This window comes from Mastacembelus armatus, chromosome 22 (genome assembly GCF_900324485.2).
Source record: "Mastacembelus armatus chromosome 22, fMasArm1.2, whole genome shotgun sequence".
Lineage (NCBI taxonomy): Eukaryota > Metazoa > Chordata > Actinopteri > Synbranchiformes > Mastacembelidae > Mastacembelus > Mastacembelus armatus.
Window position 1 is genome coordinate 11,782,805 of NC_046654.1, and position 24,137 is coordinate 11,806,941.

The 24,137-nt window shown below is 42.7% G+C and overlaps 1 protein-coding gene across 1 annotated transcript in view; it reads left to right on the plus strand.

The window, feature by feature from the left end:
* The window catches only part of LOC113129783 (latent-transforming growth factor beta-binding protein 2), a 76,273-nt gene that overhangs the window by 23,142 nt on the left and 28,994 nt on the right, over positions 1-24,137 (plus strand). Inside the window, exons 4-11 of the mRNA XM_026305896.2 lie at positions 5,541-5,785; positions 6,749-6,946; positions 9,759-9,965; positions 11,891-12,186; positions 13,277-13,379; positions 19,880-19,954; positions 23,232-23,354; positions 23,469-23,633. Coding sequence (XP_026161681.1) covers positions 5,541-5,785; positions 6,749-6,946; positions 9,759-9,965; positions 11,891-12,186; positions 13,277-13,379; positions 19,880-19,954; positions 23,232-23,354; positions 23,469-23,633 — 1,412 coding nt within the window. The remainder of the gene's footprint in view (positions 1-5,540; positions 5,786-6,748; positions 6,947-9,758; positions 9,966-11,890; positions 12,187-13,276; positions 13,380-19,879; positions 19,955-23,231; positions 23,355-23,468; positions 23,634-24,137) is intronic.

Sequence of the window (24,137 nt, forward strand, 5' to 3'; positions counted from 1 at the left end):
TTTAAAATCGAAAACAGAAAGTTACATTTTCTCTGTCCATTTCAGGCTGCTTTACAGTTTAACAGCGTGTCCTGTGAAAAATATAGTGTTTTAGCAAACTCACTGGGCAGCATGTTTTATTCATCCTATCAAAAACCATCTGATTCCAAGTATCTTAACTGTGGCTTTGCCACTTGATGGGGAACACAATGCGGTTTGTTGCATCCAAAAGCTGTTTGTAACCCTAACATAGTGCTCTGTAGAGTTTTCAGTTCTGCTTCTATAACTGCAAAAGTGTACCAAATACACTCATAAATCTTCTCTTCCTTTGTTGCCAGCAGTGTTAGCAGGGGTTGAGCAGTACAGAGTTTTCATTGTTTCAGCTGCTGTTCGCATCGTTTTTCGTTTTTTTAATATCTCTGCTGTTCCCTCCAGTTAAGCTGATGATCTGCATATCTGAGCACACGATTTGAAATAAACAATAGTCTTTAACACTTTCTCTGAATGAGATGAATTTGCGCATACTTTGATTTACACTCATCGACTTTCCCATTTACCAAGTAGCCTTCAAATTGCCCTAATTATGTGGAGTTTTTGGCTGACGCCCCATGTTGGAAAGAGGTACATGGAACCATTAAACATTTTGTTTAAATAAGAAGAATAGAGCGACTTTTGTGTTGCTTTGTTGCAAATATTCTGATGTTTTCAGAGGTTTGCCACTTGTCACCCTGAAGGTCATGTCCAGCCCAACACAAAGAGAACAGTGTGGGATGGAGTGACTTAGCTGGGAGCTACTGGGGTTGTGTGGTGTGACCCAGACTGGGATACTGCCTGCTGTCAGACTTGTCTTGTTTAGACAGCCTGCTCAAAGCCAAATGGCTCCACAGATGAGCTTCTCATATCAGTCTATTTTCTGCATTAGCTGCCATAAGCCAGCAATCCAAGCCATTAGATGTGGGTTCAGACTTTGGTATTCACAAACAAATCAAAATGAAAAATGAGCCTTGCCAAGGTAGACTTGTGCTGAGCTTCAAGCACTGTGAGAGCCAGTGAAAACCGTTTAATATCACAGTCCTGACTCTCTTTCCAACCTACTTGGCATCCTAGGTCCAGGCGAAACCAGGTTCTCTGTCTGAACTACATTAACTGATGAAAAAGCTTCATTATAGAGGGAAATTTATTGAGACAGAAAATAATGAAAGCCCCTCAGAGACTGAACTATTAGTGAATGAATCAGTTGTGATCCATACGTTACTGTGAAGTGCTTCACATAAACATTGCTCTGGCCTTGTCAGGCCTAGTGGGCTACAAAGATGGTTTAAGACCTAAACAATTCCTGAGAATATGGGTCATTGTGTGTATGTGTGTGTGAGTGTGTGTGAGAATATTTCGGGTGAATAGGATCATCAGATATATCCAGAACTTCCCAGCCTGTCTAAGAGGCTCCTGTTTCCCAGTAGGCAACTTACAGAAACAACACACTCACCACTAGGATGATGGGAAATGCTTTCCAAACCGCCACTTCGGGGGGGTTTTTTGGCATTTAAACAAAGCCACCTAACCAAATTTCGCCACATAGCGACCCTTCCCACAATGCACTCACATGCAATCTTCAAAGAACACCTGGCATTTTGCTTGGCGCATGTAATTCATTGGGTTCTATTAACAACATGGTTTGTGTACAGCATCAGCAGAAGCTCAGAGATCAGAGGGTTTGTAGCCTTTTTGACAGTCCTCCAGTTCTTGGTCCTGGCTTGTGCTTTCAAAGCTCTTGACTCTGTGCCGTTTGTGCTCCAAAACTGCTTTCTCTCCAGCTCATCTGAGTCAAGAGGCGCGTCTGGAACTGCCATTCATGCTGCCTGTCATGCCTTCATGAGAGCTAGTATTCTCATGTTGCAATGCTGAACAAATGAGTTCAAAAGATACGTAGCAATCGAGTGCCAAGTAATACTTTTGCAGTGCATTGGACGTTTCATGCACACTGTAGATTCTTGGCTATCACTGTGATTTGTAATTTCCTCAAATGTGATGAGGTTGAGTTCTAATTGCTCTCCATACATGTGAAATGAATAATAGTGAGTGAAAATGGACATCGCCAATGGATTTATGTCTTAGTTGGAGGCCTCCTTTGCTATCAACCATAAACTGATGCTTTGATCAAGTGTTTGGACTGAGATTTTTCAGCAAATAAGAATTGTTTTTCTTTGAATATAATTACTTGACCACATGTTCTGAGCATGAAATAATACATGTCAGGTACTAAACCCTGTTGAGCCACACACTGTATGCAAGTGAATCTTGTTAATGTGATCAAAGTCTCTACATAATAAAACCTTGATTAGCCTTATGATTTTCAGCATCATGTGTGTTACATGGCCATCACGAGTGTATTTAATTAAAGGAATTCTCCAACATTTTTGGAAATACACTTATTCACTTTATTTCCAAGAACTACATCTGAAAAATTATACTATGTCATTTGTTGGAGCTCGAGCCAGGGAGTGATTATCTTAGCTTAGATTAGTATAGAGCTATCCTGGCTTTCTCCACAGTTCAACCATATGATTTCTGGCTTCCCAGAGACTGAAGGTCACAGTGAGGGCAATACATCCTATAACCCTAGACACAGCACAGAAGTGAAGAGCAGACAAGTCTCCCTAAAACCACAAAATATGCTTTGCACATTTGTCTTTATATACAAATTAGAGATTATAAGTGTTGATTAGTTAGATTTAGAGATTGTGGCAAATGTAAATTTGAAATTGGAACTATCTCAAGCTCTTTCCCCATTTCTAGTCTTTATTCTCAACCAGGTCCTGGCTCCAGCTCGTCCATAGTTTTTGAATGTAATGCAAAACATCACTATACCAACCATCAGCTGGCTTAGGTCACTATAACATTCCTACTGCTGGTGTGAATTTGAACAGAAAAACGGCCTTAAACGTCCGTAGGTCTTGGGTCCTTTACGCAGGGTAGCTCCTAGAAATGATTCCCTGTTTAGTACAAAAGATAAAATAAGTCACAGTCTGCAGGTGAGATGCTGCTGCCCCAGCAGACCACTCCATAGAAAACGGCTGATGCCACCACTGTGTCAAAAAGGTCTTCAGGATTGTCCCCTGTTCTCCAAATGACCTCAGTCTCCTCAGCAGGTAGAGCCTGCTCTGAACTTTCTTATAAAGAGCCTCAGCTGACCAGTCCAGCTATTGTGAACACCCAGGTACTTACAAGGAGTTCTATCTGCGTTGATCTGGAGATGGTTCTGCATTCACCAGTGCACAAAGTCCTTTAGCTACTCATTGATGCCCTGAAGGTTATAGAAACAAGCTTGTGCCTCGAAGATCATTTACTCATTGGACCTGCATGACTAAATATGTGTGGGACGAGTAAAAGAAAAACTGATTACCTTTGAGCAAGATCCTTAACTACAAAGTGCAAAACAGTGAGCTGATAGACACTAAAATGCTGATGGGAAGAGAATCTGAGGGTAACTGCTGTGATAAGGACCAGTCAAATTTTTATCATATAAGCTTTCTGTTCACAGTGAAAGAAAAACATTTTCTAATCATTTTTGTCTAATTTGTGTCTTTCTACCACATGCTCATTCAGCAGCTGCATTTATCAGCACCATCAGTGATTTAATTAAAAATGCGTGACCATAATTTGATACCCAAAACATTTTTTCCATCTGTCTATTCCAACCATGTTCGATGTAGTCTTGGCAGATATCTTCAACATTATTTTCATGTCATCCACACAAGCCAGGGTATGGTTGCTCCTTGGATTGCGTAGGCCATTGAAGTTCCTCAGGATGACATCAATCATGCATAGTGAGTTGTGCTTGCCCTCACTGCCCCTCTAATCTGCAGACAAAGAGCTCATGGTGAGAGGAAGCTGTTTTGCCATTGACAGTGAGAGAACCAGAAAGAGCAACATCTGGCTAAGCCTAGGAAGTGAGGCAGGATGCTTGAGGGCAGGTGTTAGTGTTAGCGATGGAAAAACCCAATCATAATTTGGAGAGGACAGTGTTGCTGGGTTAGCCAAATACTGTCCATCCTTAGCACCTTGACACTAGCACCTCTTGTTTCCATTTTACTCACTCTATCCCTAGGACCCGCCCTGAGATTCAGGATCTGGGTCAGCCACTGTCTGCTGTGGGTGCTGCCTGCCTTCAGAAAAGAATGACGTGAGAAACCATTATCAAATGTTTGTCTCCCTTCTCATTTAGTGTCCTCTTCCCCTTGGCAGCAGGAATGTTGTGTGTACTCTGTGAATAAAGAAACGTGCAGAGGCTTGTGCTACATCTTGCACAGCTGGGACAGGGTGTTTGTGTGTTTTTGTGTTCCCAAGTGTGCGTACATGTATGCATTTTTGTGTAGCTTGCACGTGTGTGTTTGTTTATTTGACGATTGCTGTGTCTCTCTGGGTCGATAGAGCTTATTCAGTCTGTAAATACGTGATGTGTGGCTAAAACAGCACATGTAAGAAATGTTAATGCATGCTTTATGTCATCATCTGGGGCTTGATTACAGCCTCACTTACGTTACAGGGCCACAGGTGTGTTTTGTAGAGCTGTTCCTCTGATCTATCTGGCATGGTTCATCTTTGTCTTGCTCTGCTGACTGTCTGTCAGGGCAGATCAGTGGGATCCAGATGGTTTTTTTTTTTTTGCAGGGCTGAATCCCAGCACTTCTTGTACTTTGCTAGAAGCGCAGAGCCAAGGTAGGCCTGCCTGTCTGAGAGGCACGCGCCTCCTCCAGGTCCCTCACATGAGCTCAGCTTCCAGGTCGTGCAACATTGCCTCAGTAATTGACCCAAATCAAATGCTCACTAGTAAAAAAAAAAAAAAAAAAAAAAAGAAATTGCCCCTTGCAGACCTGGTTATGCTTTGTTCTTCGACCCTCATTTTGATACTTCCTCCAGCACTCAGGATGTTGCTTTCTGGTTGGCCACAGTCAAACAGAACAGAGAGTTCATTATCTAGTCAAGCAGACGCAGTGGGTGATGGAAAGGTTTTGTAGTCCTGATGGAAAGAGCTAATGTCTGTAATCACATCTGTTTCTCCAGGGCGAGCAGACCAGCCACACACAGATGCACTTGCAAACAAACTGGGGCCTGAAAACCTGTTTCCTTTTGGTTGCCTGTATTTTATTTTTTGTTAATTAGTGATGAAAATTCATCTCTTGGGAAATGTCTTTAATGTCAAACAAAATCTTTCATTAATTAGCATGGGTGATGGCTTATTGACTTATATCAGATGTTAGTTGAGAACCCTATGTGCTTAAAGAATGATATGGTAGTATTAATTTAATCAAAAGGATTTCCAAATCATTGTTTCTCATCTATAAAATCAATTAAGTAAAGCCATGACCTAAGACAGCATGTTAATCTCTATGAATATTATTTTCTGCTGCACATGTTGACCCTGAGTAAATGGATTTCACGGTCATGCACATACATTTCTGATAGGTGTGTCTTTGTAAGTGTACAAACTGTACATGTGTTGCGCATGAGATTTTGTCTGAGATCATATTTTTATGGTCTTGTGATGACATCACTAACAGGACCCAAATGAGACGGGGACCCCCTGACTCCTCCCCTCAGCAGACTGGGACCTCCCGCACCGTAAAACGTTATCCATCATCCTCAGGGCCTATCACTTCCAACGCTCTACCCAGTGGCAACGGCTACGCCAACAGGAACTGGCATGGAAACAGAAATGGACAAAGCAATGGGCACTCCAACACTCACAGGCCTACCAGTGACAGCCAGCTGCATGGACAGTTCAACAATGCATTATTACCAACAGGTAAGGACAAAAAGACTAAACAAATCTATTGCACACTGTGAAATGAATATCATAAAATATGTATCTGCTCTGATGTTACATGTGCACTTAAAATTTCCACTCTCCCTAGCCACATCAAAACAAACACAGCCTAGTTTGGCTCAGTTCACAGAGGCTGTCATACATACACACACATCCTCTGGTGTCATCACTGAATGGAACATTAACCACAAGGAAGAAAGTTGGCAGAACTTCTCTTCTCCCACTGTCCACCCGTCCCACACCCTCTGTGGTTTTAATCACACCAAACCAACAGACATTTGATATAAGAAGCTGTATGAGGTCTGTGAGCATGTCTGTGTCTGCTGCTGGTCCACACATTTGCTGAACTATGAGCAGTGTGTGTTCCTGTCTGCACAGTTACATAGTTTGATATATTTGGGAATCTGGACTTTCACCTTGCCATGACAGGCACTGAACCCCGACGCCTCTACCCACAACAAAGTGAAGCATAATCTGTTCTTTCCCAAATTTTTATTCTCCTTTCACTACTTCATCGTTCTCCAATGAACTGTCCAGTGTTCACAGCTGTCTGGCAGTTAAAGCCTCTCTTGTTTTTTAGCCCTCTACCAGGGCAACGGCTGTTGAACAGCTTCCCACGATTACACAATGTTCACGTGCACTCACACTTTCTTTGTCTCCTTTACTCAGACACACATCCCAAAACACCTTCTCTCAAAGATAAAGGGCTTGGAAGCTAGGCCAATATCTAATAGAATTCTCTCCCCCATTTGTGGCACATCGCTCGTTCAGCTGGAGCATGCCACTGGCCAGCCGTCAGTACACACCCTCGCACACTTATAAACCTCCCTTTGCCCAGACAGGGAGTGTGTCACAGTGAGGCTGAAGCAGGAAGGATGCAGCTCGTCTCCAGCCCGACTCTGCTGCTGCTCTTTCTCAACCAGGTGTGTGTGTGTTTTCCAGGGACCAACCTCACCTCAAACCTGGACCGCATTAAGATCGTCTTCACGCCCATGCTGTGCCGCAGGGTGTGTAGCGGTGGGCACTGCTACAACAGCTGTGAGAAGGGAGACGTCACCACGGTCTACAGCGAGACCTCGCAACAGCAGCAGCAGCAGCAGCAGCAGCAGCAGCAGTCAAAGAACCAGGGCTTCAGACTCTGTGAGTGTCAACTCCAGGCCTGTTATTAACACTGATCATTTTGGGTGCTTGGCTCTTCTCTCAACTTCTTCTCCATTCATTTCTCTTTTCTTCTCTCTTAATGTCTTTCTTGCTTACTTTCTAATTCTCACACAGGTTCCCTGTCTCCATCCTATTTTTCCATTTCTTTTTTATGGGGTGAATTTGACAAAATGGGTTCCCAGTGGCATGCTGTCTCTGCTGAATACCAAGCTCAGAGAGGAGGGAGAGTGGTGGAGATTAAAACTAAGAGCTGTGCTAAAAACTCTCACTGGCAAAGAGAGACGGAGAAAGCAGGAGAGACGGGGACTGAGCAGATTAAAAGCGGGCTCTGTAAAAGGGGACTAATCTTTCCTCGCACACACACACATGAAGCTGGTGGTCCCACGCTCCCAGCACTTAGCCCCATCTCTTTGCGGTTTACACCTCGCGGTTGGTCCTGCCGTTAACTATTTAACATGCTCCCTGGGAAAGCTTGAACAACTGAAAGAGGAGAGGGAGAGGAAGAAAGAGAGAAAGAGTAGCAGCATGAACAGGATTTTATAAGGATTACATTAAACCTGCCATTTATCCGAGGGCTTTGCTCCAAATGCACACAGGAGTGTCCAGGGGTGAGGGGTGAGGGGTGCCATTGAATGCCAGGGGGCAGGTCTTACCTCTGCATGTTTCTTAGTTTGTTCATCAGTTATTAGGGTCCAACTTATGCTCGGACTAAGTACCAGTTATGCATTAAAGGTGAAGGCTGCACATATCACACACACACATATGCAACTCCTCTCGAGTCATAGCTCTCTGAAACATGCAGCCAACCTTCACAGTAAACTAGGCACCATGGGGATGACCTGACTGCCTTATGAATATATAAACAGGTTGATGTTGCTGATTTATGTGCCCATTAATGGGGTCTTGGATCATGGTGCGGATAGTCCAAACACTTCAGCGTCCTGGCAGAGGTCTTCCACAAGATTACATTCCTGGCACCTTCACTTCTTCCTGAGTAGTGGTTTATTTTTATGCCGTGTTTTTATTATCGAGAAATCTCAATTCATTTTATAAAAGCATGTGTTAAAGAGATGTGTTAAAAAAGACGATGCATTTAAGCTTGCATCCTGTTATTGGTTGGTTGTGCGTGTTCTTCGAGGAATGTCAAGTGGACGGCAAACAGTTATCTCATGCTGTTGTTATGTTCCCGGCACTGTGCAGTAAAATCTGGCTGGATAATTATAACAGGCTCCCTTGATACGCACTCTGTGTACAACACTTGCTTTAAAGCACAGTATTGGACAGTCTGTTTATTGAGTGAGAAGTGTGTGTGTGTTGTTTTTTTTTTTTTTTTTTTGGTTGTTGGAGGTTGTTAAATGGACAGACAGGGAGCGTGGTGTGCAGAGTTGACAGTATGCTGTTGTCTAAGAATAGTTCCTGCCCCATGCTGGGGTGGGACCTGCCTGACACAGACCAGTGCAAACCTGCATCCCACGTTGAGAGGATTTAATAGCCTCCTTGAGCTGATAATTTTGCCAAAATGTCTAATTGCAGGAGGTCTTCCTGTCTGGGTTTGGTGTCCAAACCCTCTTAGTTTCCTTGTCTTTCTTTCCACAGCTTTTTTTTACCCCTTTTTTTCTTTTCTGTTTTCAATCTATCCCATTAACATTGTCCTCTCCTAATTCTTTTCATTCCCTATACTTATTCCATCCTTCCCTCCTTCTTAGGCTCACTGTTGTTAATGCTGGATGACATTCCCTACATGCCATCAAGACTGTCCAGTATTCCCTGTTTGCACCCTGTTGGTGTGTTTCTGTCTGTCTCAATGAGACAGAGAGGATGCAGCTCACAGCATGTTCCCATCACTACCGTCCTCTTTCATCTTGTAATATGTGGGTCATTATTCGCTCCAGCTGTCTTGTAAAACAGGCCTCATATTTGAGGTGTGTGATAATCCTGAGCCATAGTGCTTCACTTTTACACCTTTGGTGCCCCAGAATGGTTCTTTTCTTCTTCGTCACGGTTTGGATAGATTTTTTATTTTTTTATTCGATAGTCTTTGATGTTTTGAGTTACGAGAGGTGTGAACCTGTAGATGGGAGCAGTCCCAGGTATGTAGTGCATGGAGCTGGCAACCATCCCACATGCCAAAGCATACAGCCAATGAAAAGGCTGTGAAAGCAGTACTGTCAAACACCATCTGGCCAGTGCCAACCTTTCTTCTGTTTCTTCCCACTGTAAATTGCAAACTGCACATCAGACGCTTTTGGGGTTACTTAGTTATGAGGCAGTTGACCTGCTTTGAAATTCTGTACAAGATTTGATAGCTTGATAATTTCTCATTTCATTTTCATCCAAGCAAGTGTTCCATAGAAATATCCCTGCGCTCCCTGCACTCATCACCCTGCACAGGAGTGTGTAATTATTGATGTGATGCAAAAACATGCCAGTGTGGGAAGTGCAGCGTGACGGGCAGTGCCATGTCTCTGCCTTCAGAACAAAGCTGAAACTCTATAAACGACATGTGGATTGAGGTGTCTGTCAGTGCCAAAACAGAGAACAGCATTACCATTGCTAACCATTTGCAAACAAACCTTGTCCACATGGAACCTCTGCACATGCTCTTCCTATTAGGACTACACCTTCTGTTTTTTATTACTAGAACCTTGTGTATGAGAATGTATAAATATTTGCAATTAAATGTGGCGTGCTGTATTTGCTAACAAATCTCTCACTACTTATAACCTCCTTATCTTCTTCTTCTTAACCCTGGCACACCCATCCCTTTCTTTCTCCTTCTTCTTCCCTGCAGACTTCTGTCAGATCCCCTGTCTTAATGGAGGTCGATGCATTGGCAGGGATCAGTGCTGGTGTCCATCAAACTCAACAGGAAAGTTTTGCCACCTTCCAGCCCCACCTTCCACCAGACCGACCCATAACAGCCACAAGGATGCCAGCCTCCAGGGATCAAAATCTCCCTCCCACTCCATGTACACACTACCATTGTCCAATCAGCAAGGTAATCACTAAGCACACTGACCTATGGGAGGCAGCTTTTTTCGTCCCACCATGGGCCCTGTCTGTATTTCAGGTCTGGTCAAACCACAAAGTGGATAAGTGAAATGTATCTATCCCAAAACATGCGGTTCTATAAGCTTGGGGGTGTTCAGTGTGTCTCAGTTCATGGGTCACGTCCTTCAAAGGACACCGTCTACAAATGACCTTCATAGCCATTGTACACCACATAGACAGAGTTATGGGCTGAACCGAAATGAGGCGGCCAAGTCTATGAAAGACTTTCTGTTTGCATCACCAACTGTTTCTGCCCCAACAGTTGAATCAAGAAGTGCTGCACCTGCTGCCTTGCATCCTTTACAGCTCCAGTTGGACCAGAGTTGGACAACGCTATTAGGAAAATTTGTCCCTAATGGTGGAGCTAGAAATTTGGATTTTTGTTTTTTTTTTTGTCTGTTTTATATAAAGCTGGAGGAAAATGAGATGCTTCATCTTAAGGCCTCTTGTTTTTAAACATTTGTATTTTTATAATTCGAATTGGCTGAAATCATTACTTACTCTTGTGTAGGAAAGTGAAATCAGAGGTACTATGATTCAGCAGTTGTGACCGCTATATTCTCTTTATGTCACCAGTGCGCAAAAAATATTGGGGTAAGTTGGACTGTGAAGGATCAAACAGTTGAAACCTTTGTTGCCTGGGAAAAGAGGACATTTATTGAGACATTTACTGGACACATTTGAAGGAGTCTTCAAAATGGAACAGCCTTGTTATGATATTTTGATACAGCTGGCCTTCAAATGCAGCCTTTAAAGGATGCAGCCCCTGAATTGAGACACCTACAGTATAACGACCACTTGTATGGATAGTTGACTACTGTAGCTGCTGAGTTTACATGTGAGTCCGAGTCAGTCTCATTAGCTTTTGCCTCTTTACTGTGCAGTTTACATCCCCTCAGTGAATAGAGCAACACAGCACTGTCAGAACTGTCCAGTTGGCTTGCTCCTGGTCAGCTTAATTCCTATGAAATCTCACTGTTTCAAATGTTGACATCTGAAGGCCTTTATTTTTTGCCAAGTGCTCTACTCTCCCTTTTGTTAATGCAGAGTCTACTCCTCAATGTTCAACACTGTTTACTGTGTAGCACTCTGCCTTTGAGGGCCAGCAGTGGAGGCCAGACTCTATTTTAAGCAGAATAAGTAATGAATGACTCAGTGGAAGTCCTCATATTGTTCATACAATGCTTCTGTTTTGTCGATATTAGAAACAGAGCAGAGCACCATCATGAAGCTACTGTATAAAAAGCCCCATCTTAGATAATTTAATTTCTATTAGAAATGTTCTTCCATTTTGAATAAAATGAATATGAATGAATAATCATAATTAAATAACGTGGGTCCAGTGTTTGCATTGTGATTTGACAACAAATAAATGAGCCTTTCTTTCTGCATGCTTTGTAAATGCCCAGAAGCAGTTTCATGTCAAGGATTTTTGATAAGGTCTACTTCTCCTTGTGGGGACTGTGATTTATGAGAGTGGATTCTGGGAAAAAAAGTTTAAAAAATCCCTGGCGCTCACTGAAGATAGATGCTTCCCCTCTGTCAGAAGTACAAAAGAGCTCATTCTGCGTATTGCAACATCTTCTCAGCTCCTCACCAGATCTGTTTTTGGTCTTTAAGATGATTTGCTTTCAACCAGAGAACCCAAAACTTTATTTGTTGTTGTTGTTTTCGAGTGTTGTATCTTAATGTCATATCCGCTGCTGGAAATTCCCCATGCATATCTCATAACTTGGTGATGAAGCAAGCTAAGTGTGTGTTAAACAAGCTTGCACAGTATGTTAGCTGATAGCTTTCAAACTGCAGTATAGATAATTTCATTCTCAACTGAGACTCTAAAGGTGTGTTACATTATGTGTCTCTTCTTTATAGTGTCTCTCCACCCATCCTTGGTGAATGTTCACATTCAGCACCCTCCAGAGGCTGAGGTCCAGATACACCAGGTAGCCCGGGTCCAGCATGGACAGAGACCGGCTACCACAGATGGGGCTCACTCTGTGCAGCAGCGCTCCCAACCTGGGAATGGACATGAACACAGCACCAGGCACCCACACACAAATGGAAATGGTCATGGTCATGGTCATGGCCATGGCCATGGCCATGCCAGACCACAGCACCATCAGAACGGACATGTGGGAAGATGCTTTCAAGAAACAGTTGATGGACAGGTATTATGATAAGACATTAAAGCACTTTTAGCTGATCTAAGCCACCTATTATGTTCTGATTCATCATAAGAGTTAAAACCGGAGGCAGAAAGTGTTGTTTTACCACAGGTACCATTATGTTCACATTCTCTCACCTTCTCTGTCTCAAACAGGATGTGGGCCCGAGGCTATGATTTATGTAAAGTCGAGAATTTATGAGCTCTGACCACACTGGTCATCTCATGTTCCACCGGTTCCCCAGCAAAGGCATGTTATGAGTTAGGATGCAATTTAGAAGACAAAGGTTGAGCTCCAGCCCATGTGATGCTCTTTGTGACTCAAATGGAGAAACTCTTCATGGTCCATGCATACAGTGTGGCGTGTACAGCAGACTGTCTGGATAATGTATGGATGTCACAACAGATGTATCGGAAGAAAAAAAAAAGTTAGGAGAAGGACGGACTTAAGTGACAGTGCGTGGCCTTGGCAAATATAAGGCCACATCTGTGTGCGTGGCTGTGAGAAGGTGTTATGTTTGACTCTTAGCCTTTAGGATTGCAGTTGTTTTTGCCAACATTATTCATTTGAACAAGTTTGTTTGCACTAAACTGCAGCTCCTATTTCTTCTACTATGGTTTCATAGAGACAGAGCTTGAAATAAAACCTTCGAGTCAAAGTGATTTTTTGAGTATCCCGGTAGAGGAGGAGGACAAAACAAGAGCTTTATTTTGCAGTTTTCCCTTCTCTCTTGCCAATATGCCAGTTCTCCAGGAGAATGTCCCTTTATTTTCTATTGGCCAAAAATCCAATAAGGTCTGATAGGATCTCTCTTCACAATTAGCCAAGTACCCTAATAAGGCAAGCCAACAGGTTCATAGTTGTTCCTGAGACTCAGGGTATTTGTCCTCTGTGAGCTAAGTAGTCTCAGATGTGTCCAGTTCACTCAGTCCTTGAATACAGGTACACAGTCTGGCACAAACATACTTTTGAATTCTGCATTTTCCAGCACACACACGTTTACACAGAATCTAGCACACAATGCACAAGCATGTAACACTCATTTTTTTAAAAGTGTGTTTCTTAGATTTAACACAGATGTGTGCTTCCCTAGTGTGGCAAGCCTCTGCCAGGCCTGACCAAACAGGATGATTGCTGTGGAAGTGTGGGCGCTTCCTGGGGTCTAAACAAGTGCCAAAAATGTCCAGTCAAACCAGGTAAGCCCTCCTGACCAAAGTCACCAGATCTGAGAGCATTTTTTGTTCTGCTCTGTTCCATTACATCCTTAAATTTAATCTACTTCTAATCTGGTCTAATTCTGTTTTCTTTTTTCTACTATGTGGTTAATATGTCGGTTTTCTTATTTTTGTTGTGTTACATTGGTTCATAAAAACAAGACGCTGCTACAGACTCACAGTGTTGCATAGTGAGAGGTTTAGTCAGTGCTGCCTGCTATATTCCTTAACAGTGGTGGATTTTTACTGTGTTTATCACAGACCTAAATGATGATTAGCACATTGCAGTCTTCATTAAGTTCCTAAACTCCTTTGAGAGGGCTGCGTGACTCGCTCATGCACCCAGTTGTAAAACCGAAGCTGTTTTCATGTCTATAAAACCAGAACGAGAAGGCAAATGAAAACACATTTAGCGTGAAGATGAGAGCCTACCAGGAGTGCCACCCACCCTGCGGCCGGAACAAATCAGTGCAGCTTTGAAAGATTGAGGAAATAATCAACCTGACCTCAGCTGCAGTAGGTTTTTCAGACGCAGAAGCAGCAGCAGCAGCGTGGTTGTACGCTGGCAGACACTGTGGGTGGTGACACCCTTCAGAGACTCCCACTCAGCCTGACATCTCTGTTTATTATCTAGAGGGTATGGTCACATTACCGTGCTGGTTCAGGACTTCCTGTTAAATCCTCATGGGAAGCAGCTATGGTATGGTGGCACATGGGGACACTTATTTTATTATTTCCCAGCACTCTTTATCATATTACAGCCACAACCCTCAGATGTCAGTTGGCTGTCAAATTCCTCATACCTTGTTTAATGTCTGACTGGACCTTAATGAGAAGCAGACACCATCCCTCTCTGTCTCCTCCATCTATCATAAATGCCAATCCATTCTTTTCTCTTCTACTCTCCATCTCCCTCGGCATGCCAGATTCCTGCTCTTCCTAAGTCTTCAGCACGATCTCTTTTGGCTCCCAGATGTTGTCCTCTGCTCCTTCCTTTGAAGTTTTGAGGGGAAACAGAGTGAATACCCAGTTCACTCGTTGTTGTTGTTTTGGGGTTCAGCGTACTATATTCCTGGCTCTCAGGCCACATGCAGGGAGGGAAGAAAGGATACAGAGATTATGAAAGAGGAAAAAATGAAGTCATGTAGTTTGTCCCAGAAGCATTGAAGGAGGCTTTAATAAGAGAAATGCTTTGAATTCCTTCAGAGTGTTATTGTTCTCAGTTTAGACACTTGGCTACATCTTTCTACATCTGCATTCCTCTCTTACTGGCCCAAACATACACTGTCTTACGTGTTTGACAGGAATGAAATACAACCTGGAGGCAAATTATACTTTTCTATCCATTTCATAGTGACTAGTCGGTTGTCAGTACGCAGTGAGGGAAAAGGCATATAGCTTTGTCCTCTGTGTCTCTTGTGATAACTATCTTCATCTATCCTTTATCTACTGCTTATCCTCCCAAGGTCACTGGGAGGCTGAGTCAATCTGTCAGCTGACATCGGGCAAGAGGCGGGGTACACCCTGACCAGATCATCAGTCCATCACAGACCTGAGACATAGATACAAACACTCACACTGAAATTCACACCTATTGGCACGTTAGAGTCACCAATTAGTTTAACCACAATGACCAAAGACTTCCAGATTGGGAAGAGCATGTAAACCCTACACAGAAAGGCCCAGGGGTCAAACAGGATACAAACCCAGAACCTTCCTGCTGCGAGGTGACAGTGCTAACCATAGCCCCACAGTGCCATCCAGTAGCTATGTGATAATGATGATGAAAGCCCTGTTTGTATTTATGGGTATACCGTTTCTATTGGTCACTTTATGGCTAGATGCAAAATGCACTGTTGACCAAGGGCAAGCATTCCTAATTCATTTTTTAATTACATTAATAGAAGATGACAGCATGACCACAGTTTAATGGTTTCTGTTGCAGACACGATTCACTGGATATACTGATACAGATTTATGATATATTGCTGCTGTTGTTGCAGTCTGGATGTGTTTCTGTGGTAAATTTTTGAATGCATATGCATTTTTAAAATAAGGGAGGAGGTTACATGTATATGTGTTTGTATTTATGTGTGTGTGTGTGTGTGTGTGTGTGTGTGTGGGTGGGTGTCTGTGTGTGTTGTACGTGCGTGTGTGTGTTTGTATGCGAATGAGGGCTGATGTTAATGGAGGCACGCATGCCAGTGTGTCCCATCTCAGTGGGAGCCGAAGCCTTTAGGAGCCAGTGCCTTTACAAGTAACATGCTGAGAATTCCTGGCCCATAATGAGATCCAGATCAACCAAAACAGGCTATAGTCAGCTCTGTCTCTCTGGTTCTGATGATGAGGTGGAGTGAAAAAAAAAAATCTGCCCTCAACTAGTTCTATGTAGGGTTGTAAATTCTGATAGAGACTGATGCATATGTGGTCAAAACTGTCATCGACTATGAGAGCTAACCAGTGAATTTTTGAGTCAAGGGAGATTGGGAAAAGGTAAATAGAGCAGAAGGCAATTTAGTTTCCTCCCATACAAAGCACACAGCAAAAACTGAATCCACTGCATTATTGAGATGTATTTTATCCTTAAAAAGGAAAGAGCACTGATGTTTGTATAACTCTGGGGATGACTTAAGGATAGATTTATATCAGTAAAAAAATCCGAGGTTGTCTAAGCCAACTGAAGGCCATTTGCTGTGGCCTATGTCTGACCTGTACTGCAGTATTGGCATGACTATAATTGTGAGTTTCACAACTAATGGAGATCCATAAGCTGTTTGTCTCCCCATTTGTCATTGCTGGGCTGTGCAACCTCCCTCTCCGTGACTGACTCTCCTGTCTGTGATTCTGGGAGCCAGAGCCTGGCTCCCCAGGGCCTAAAGTATCGCCACACCCACAGGAGCATTGCCTTCCTGTAACTGTAGTTCCCTGGGTCATGAAGGTCATCATGATGTCACTGCCCTCGTGCAGTCTTTTACTGTAGGAGTTGTTTGCCTGTTTGCCCCCCCCCCCCCCCCCCCCCCACACACACACCTCCCCCTTCATTCTGCAATAAAGACACTATTCTTCATGAGGTTTGCATCAATAAAGTCAGATGAGGCAAGGAAGGAGGGGGCCCACAGAGCTCCATGTCTTCCAGATCTTCCCACATGAACTCTTCTGTCTCCCAAATCTCCCGTCTATTTAATCTGACATCCATAGATGGGCCAAAAGCTTTTGCTTATTGCTTTTTATTAGCACTGATCAAACATGAACACTTGTTAATGACCAACAAAAACCAGAGATGCAGAGCTGTGACTTTGCTTTCAAAGTAGACTGCGAGAGAACAGATGCATTGGAATAGCTCCACTGCAGCTTCTCATGGTGATTACATAGAGATGTCACATCTTTTTGACAGCATTTGATTCATTGATGTTGACTTAATGTTATCCCTTCACAGCTAGAATGATGGAATCTATTAGCTGGGCAGCAGTGTGGCTAATCAGCACTGAGCAGCTCTAACCACTATGTGAAATAAATCCCAGTTGGAGGGAGATGGATATGAAAATTGTGTTGCATTTTTTAATTAGATACAAGCTAAGTTAAGCACATTTTTATTGGGAATGTACCGTGGCATGCCTTGTTTTGGAAGCAGCCCAGGGGGTTAATATTGCACAGTGAATTTCAGATTATGGAGGAATGTGGGTCTGTTTTAAATGTGAGTTTGATGCGTGTTACACTGCCATCAGCATCTTGGAGAAGGGCGTTAAGATAAATTGTCAAACTACAAACAGAGATGTAAAACCCATACTTTTCTGCACATTAAAAAATGATGTTTCAAGTAAAGATTTACCAAAACAAATACAGAAGAATGAATAATGTCTTCAGCAAAGTATTTCGGATGATTCATTTGGACTGTGGCATCGTTGTGTCGAAGCAATATCATAGAAGGTGCACAGCTAAAGCTGTTAATCGTTGAGCAAATATCTCGTTGTGGACTGGTTTTGTGCTTGTGTCTGTATCAGTAGGAGGGTGTTGACCTAATTGATTAGCCTGTCCTTCACTAGGAGGGACACTGTTAACAGGGCCTGCAATATGGACTGTGCCAGAATGGCCAATGTGGCGTGTGTCAAGGAGGAATTCTGTTTTAAAAGCAAATGACTTCTATTTAAACTTTTTGCTTCAATCAAGCATTGGCTCAAAGGCCAGGAAGAGATGTCTTGCCATCTTAGAGCCTCAAAAGACACGTAACCCTGCATGGTGATTAAAGAGCTCTTTTTGCTGCTGGTTTTCTCTCGGCGGCACCAGTTTGTCCCATGGCAGCATGTCAGAAAGTAAATTGCTGGAAAGGGTCCTAAGGACGACTTGGCTATGGTGTTTTGGTTGTTTTCATATAGAGTGGCCCCCAGCGTTCTCAGGCTTTTTCAGCCAGTTAAGGCCCAAAGCTGAAACTGCCCAGGCAGGTCCCAGGGGAAGCCGGTGAAAGGCTCTGAGCCTTGTGATTGATGGACCAGACCTCTAAGTCGTCTTAGAAGAACGGGCCCTGGGCAGGATGGTCCACATAGTGATTGTATCAAATTAGCAATTAAATATTTCTGTACAGCCGAGAAACCCATTTAACTATAAACTCTCTCCCGTTCTCAGCCTCCTGCCTCCCTCTCTCTTTAGTGTCTCTCTCATTTTGCATAAGCTGTCCTTTCATTTGAATACCCTCAGCAGGTCCCTTTGTGGAGCAAATTTTACTTTCATATTCAAAAGAGACTTAAGGGGTTTATTCAGATTTGATTTAGCACAGCACCACCAATCAAGACACTCCAAGGAATTTGAATTACAATTTCGGGTCAGGAAATTCAAGCACATTATTGAATAGTGGAATGCCCAACACAATTGAATGGAGACGGACAATAAGTTAGTGAGGGGTTACAAAGTCTTTTGTGAAACGGGGCTAAATAGAGTGAGTGGAAGTTTCTGTCTATACCCTCAGTGGATGCAGACCAGTCTGGGTCTACAGTATTTCTAATGCACAGTTTGCACATTGAGCTACACAGCCTGTGTAAGTCAATGTCTACGAAATGCCTATAGATCTGAGGATCATTCAGTCATTCACAGTCTGACAATAAGATTTTTAGTGCAAATGAGATTATACCTTCACCTACAGTACTGTAAATCTGCCTGCTGTATATGATTCTAACAAATTTACTCATCAGTCTTTAATATCAGTATGATACTTATTTGATAGTTAGGTTTCAAAGCTGTGTAAGACTTTTGCAGTATCTAAGTTTTTTCTCACCCAATGTTTTAAAAGAAGCAACAATTAAAAAAAAATCATGATTAATTTGCTAAGATTCATGTTAAAGTGCAGAGGCCCTCTCCTCCCTGCTAATAAGCTTTATTGAGACTACTCTCCACCCCCTCCACCCTGTGCTTTCCTTGGCATGTGCACCCTGCTGTCACTCAGGCCAGACTTTCCCTGATCCCATCGCTGTGGGAGGGCGTGCCCACCACCCTACCACAACAGCTCATTACTCAGAAGCCTGGGAGGGAGATTAGAGGGGTGTGGAGGAAGATGAGGAGGTGGGCAGACAGGAACAGGGGATTCACTTTGACACAGTTCCCCCTTTTTTCAGTTGTCTCCTCCGTGCTGACCCACTTCTGCTCTGTCAACCCCCAGGTACATTGACCCTGCCTGGTCCACTGGGTCACAGCAGGACCAAAGCATAACTCTGCTTCCAGGACCTCGTTCCCAGAAAACCTCTATGTAGCAAATTCCAATCTCTCCTGGGAAAATGACACAAACTCATGACTGATCGCTTGGTTTTGCATTGATGGCACAAAGAGTTTACTGGACTCTTCTGTTGGCATCTTGTACATAGAAGAATGATGAAATCTTTTTTTCTGGCTGCTGGGTGTGGCACCTCAGACTATACAGTATCAAATTTGGAAAATAAATGACTAAGGTTCGAGGTCTGTGTTTGCTTTCTCTGTGGTGGCGTAGGTGGCTGAAGCGGAGCGATGGGCTATAGAGATGTGATCCTGGTGCCTGGTAGTCCTGTTTACCTGCAGCCTGGCACCCAGCTAGCCATCAACATCCAACCAGAGCTCCTTTCAGCCTACAGTCTGTTTTGCTGGAGCTTTAGTTACAAACAGAGTGTGACTTTTGTTCCTTTCCGAGAGCGCTCTGCCAGGAAAGGAGATGTGTTTGCTTTTCTGGCAAAGCTGTGACCGTAGTTTCTTGCATGCGTCACCTCTGTTTTCAACCCTTCATCATTGTGGCAGCAAGTTCAAAGCGATGGTGTATTTTGGTAAAATCTCATTTGTTCTGGCCATGGTGTAAATCCAGAGATTGTCATCACTGTCATTTGTTCCTTTTAACTTAGTGGGAACTAAAAAGACACGATGATTTATCTCCACATTTTCTCTCACTAAGTGATTATGCAAGTAAAACTGAATGTGAACAAAATGTCTTTATATATTTCTTTTAAAATCAAGTCTCTTTCTGTTTGCAGCATATACAGTGACTGCAAATGGACAGGTGGAATGTTCCAAAGGTTTCAAAAGGATTAACCTCACATACTGTCAAGGTAAGCTTTAAAGTACCATGAAAAATGTCTCTATAATTGTCATTTGAGATTTATCCCACTGCTTATTTTAATGCGCATTAATGCGAATTTTTCAGTGCAGACATGAGCCTCAATAAAAGTATTCCTTGCTGTAGATCTAGCCCGTGTGAGAACCGGGTCAAGACTACAATTAGCCTCAGTCCAGGGTCAGAGTTCAGCAGCCATTAAGCACCTGGGGCTGCTGTTTTAATTGGTCTCTGGGGTGCTGAGTGGGGAATGGTAAGACAGGCTGCGATCATCGTAAATATGCTCGCTGAGTATTTCAGACCTGTTTGTTGTTCAGCCTCTATACATGTACAAGCATAATAAAAGGTGACTGACTCCAAACTCAATCTAACAAATTTCAGGTTTCATTGAGAGGAGAGGTGGTTGTTTGTCTGCTGACTGCTGGTTTAAGAACCCACAGTGTGAACTTTATACACATCATCCTTTAGAGAATTCAGAAAATTTTCTTATTTTGGCTAAAAGACATAAAAAAAAAAAATCCTACTTGATAAAACTACGTTACTGAATGCTGAACAAAATGCAGCTTTTCTGACATTCTGCTTAATTCGTGGTGTCATAATCTAAAGGGGAAAGATTGCTGTAGCCGATGGTGTTTAACAACATCACTGTCTAATCTACAGATTTGACAACAGACAGATTTGTATAACAGGCCACATCTGCTGGTTCAGCAAGTTCAGCAGTTTTCTTGTTCGTGCTATTGATGTTTTCAGGTAATGACTGAGTTGGAAATCATATCTTAATAAAACAAAGACGTGTGGACAAGGACGCACTTATTTTCCAGTAATGTGTCAACTAGCCGACGCTTGGAAATTTATCTTTCTATTATCCATGGTGTTCTTTATGATTGCTTCAAGCTGCTCCTCTCTTTCAGCTGCTCATTTCTTGAGGTCTGAAAAAGCAAACCTGACAGCTACCCACAATATTTACTATAGCGCTTTAAAGTCTCTGTCCTGTTCAGCTGCAGCACCATTTCCAAAAATTATTTCTAATTTCATGTCTTGCAGCTGCTGCCAAGGAGACAAAAACGTGCTTCTTCTGTGGTTTTTCTTATTATCAGGATGATGCCCAGCTTGCCAGACTGGGGCTCCTTTTCTTATGCTGCTATGTCTTTTAATAGAACACTACAGAGTTTGTCTCCTAACCTGTAATAGGCATGGTTTACTGCTGTGCCTCTGTACTGACTGTGAAATGATAACATGCTCTTCATCTTCATAATCTGACTCTTAGAAACTAGTTCAGCATGTGCAGGTTCCATTGTGGGTGGTAAACTAGTGCCAGGAGCAGGTCATATTACCCATACACCACTTTAATGAAGTGATGGAGTCTTACATAACTCTATGTAACAACTTTATAAAAGTTTCAGACAAATTTAAAACACTTACATTTAACATCTACTTGATGATCATCAGTGAAGTTGGATCAGTAGGTTAAGACCCCAGTGCATCAGCAGGAATTAGCCTGTGAAAGCTTACTCTTTCCAATAACAGCTGCTTTTACAGTATTTTGAGAAGGTGTATCTACTATTCACAAATTAATTCATATTTGGCTCCATAAGTTATGTCTGGTTTGAGACTTCCAAAATAGTCATAAACTGCTCTTTTTGGTCATAACGGCTAACACATAATAGAGATCAGTGTTGCCAATTTCCTTAACAGTGTCCATACATTATTCTGCAGGTTTTAATGTATGTCTTGTTAAGACCAGGAAAGGTCAAGCAAGGTCACAGCAACCTGTTTGGAAACTTTTTGGACGTATCACAGTCAAGATTATGTGTCATTAGACAATCATAATACAAGCTGTTGATGGGTAATTGCGAGTTCTTACCACAAGGACTGTTCGTCGACGAGAGCACCCGAGCGTAAATTCAAAATCGATGTTGAGCTTAGTGCTGACCATGACAGGTTGCCATGGAAGTCAGTTTTAATCCCAGTCACCCCACCAGCAGACTGTAACAATAGCACTAATCTGGGACTCAACCGAACCATGGATTAAAGACGTCATGTGATGAGGTCTGAGCCCAATGCTGACCTGAACTCTGACCACATAGAATGCTGTTTGAGCTCAACCACATAATATTGTTGCTCATAGCTCTTTAGAGGTTAAATATGAGGCGAGACACCTGTGCTGTGCTTCACCTTCACAGCACATTACTCATCCTTACTCATTCAAAGAGGTTGCTTTTGTTAACAAAGACACAGGTTTGTTTACACAGTCATAACACAGAGGACTGATATTTGTCAGTATAGGAGCAGCTTTAGCTTTAGAGATAGGGAAGAGAGATAGAGAAGTGCAGAGAGAACAATAAAAAATAAAGGACAACGGAGATGGAAAAGAAGAAACAACTGCTCAACAAAAGGAACAATGAGGCATTTCCTGGATTTGCTTCAGTCCACAGAATTTATCAGCCTCAATCCCTTATAAGCTCACTTTTTCCAGCAGGAAGCAAAACAACAAAACAAGAGCAGATTAATTAGAACTGGGAAAATCTGTGGTGGCAGGCTGTCGGGTTCCAGTTGTCAAACCATGGGAAAAGACCTAATGATGTACTCGTTGTTTAACACGGTAGAACAACAAACCTGCCTGGTTCCAGTGTGATCGCATGACTAACCCCCTAGCTGTTGGAGCAATAAGCAAACTCCACTGGCCACTACATCACTCCAGCACACAGTTCAGGCCTGACCGAGGGAAAAAAACATCTTTAACCTCCATTCACTGACATAGACGGCGACCTTATTGGCTGCTGTCATGGAAAGATGCTGAGGAAGACGCTAATTTGAAACACACTTGATTTCCTCTGTGTCAGCATGACTGTCATGCATTGAAATATTTTGTAGTCAGAAGGATATATTGTGTTTCAGGATACAGCATATTCTCTTCACAGTGTAACTTATTGCATATTTCACAAAGATCATCACTGCTCCTTGCTTTCATACAATTTTGTAACCTTAAAGTTTTTGTGTTTCATCACATCCCAGCAGCTGATCGTTTTGACTGTGTGATAAAACTTGTCACCTTTCATGATGTACATGATTTCTTAAGTCTTACGTCATCGCTGCTTGAAGCATGAAATCTCGATATACTCTGTGTTAAATGCAGCACACTAAATCGTACCAAGGTTTGTTGAGGAGTTCAGAGGGAGTTCAAAAACGTGTTGCCAGGGCAAAAGCATTTCTTATATTTTCATAATCAGAATGCTGTACATACTATGACTGAGGTGGTGTGTATTTTACAGATATCAATGAGTGCCTGTTGCCTGGGATCTGCAAGAATGCTGACTGTCTCAACACCAAAGGAAGCTACAGGTGTACATGTAAGCCGGGCTACATGTTAGATGCTGCCAGGAGTCATTGTGTCTGTAAGTATTGCTCATTTTCTTTTTATATTCCACAGTCTAAGGTGACAGGTTTATATGTACTGTAGGTATGTACTGCACCAGCTTGTTTGACGAAAATATCGACTTACTTCTCAGCGGACAAGGCGGTGTCTGACCACAGGTCGCTGTGCTACCGCTCAGTGTCAGCAGGCTCGTGCTCTCTGCCACTTGCTCAACACATCACCAAGCAGATCTGCTGCTGCAGCCGAGTGGGCAAGGCCTGGGGCCCCGGGTGTGATCGCTGTCCTTTACCGGAATCAGGTAGAGTCACCAGATTACCCAGTACTGCTTCTGCATGAGTCTCACTTCCCCTCGAGACTTGTTGTCCATCTGCAAACTTAACTGTCCAGATCTGTATTTTACTGTACTTGCTGAAAAACATTGCTGTTTTAAACGCTTTTGCAGATAGGAAATGTCACATGTAATCTTATGCAAGAGCTACCAATGGTAGTGAAAGCACAGGCAGAGGATATTTACCACACAGTCACCATTGTGCTCTCTGCCAGGCATGGAATGCAGTTCAAAATAACCCAATGTGTTTGGAGTGGAAAAGGACCAAAACATAACAGTTTTCATATTTTGGAGGCAACATAATAGTAGGAGACAGTCTTGTGTTATCACTCCAACCCTCAGAGAGAAACCCCACTAATAGACATGCAAAGCTTCACAGCAGAAATAAATAGTTTGTCCAAGTAAAACATGGGAAGTAGTTGTCATCTTTTTTTTTTTTTTTTTTCATACCGATCTAATCTTCAAAGTCTGAGA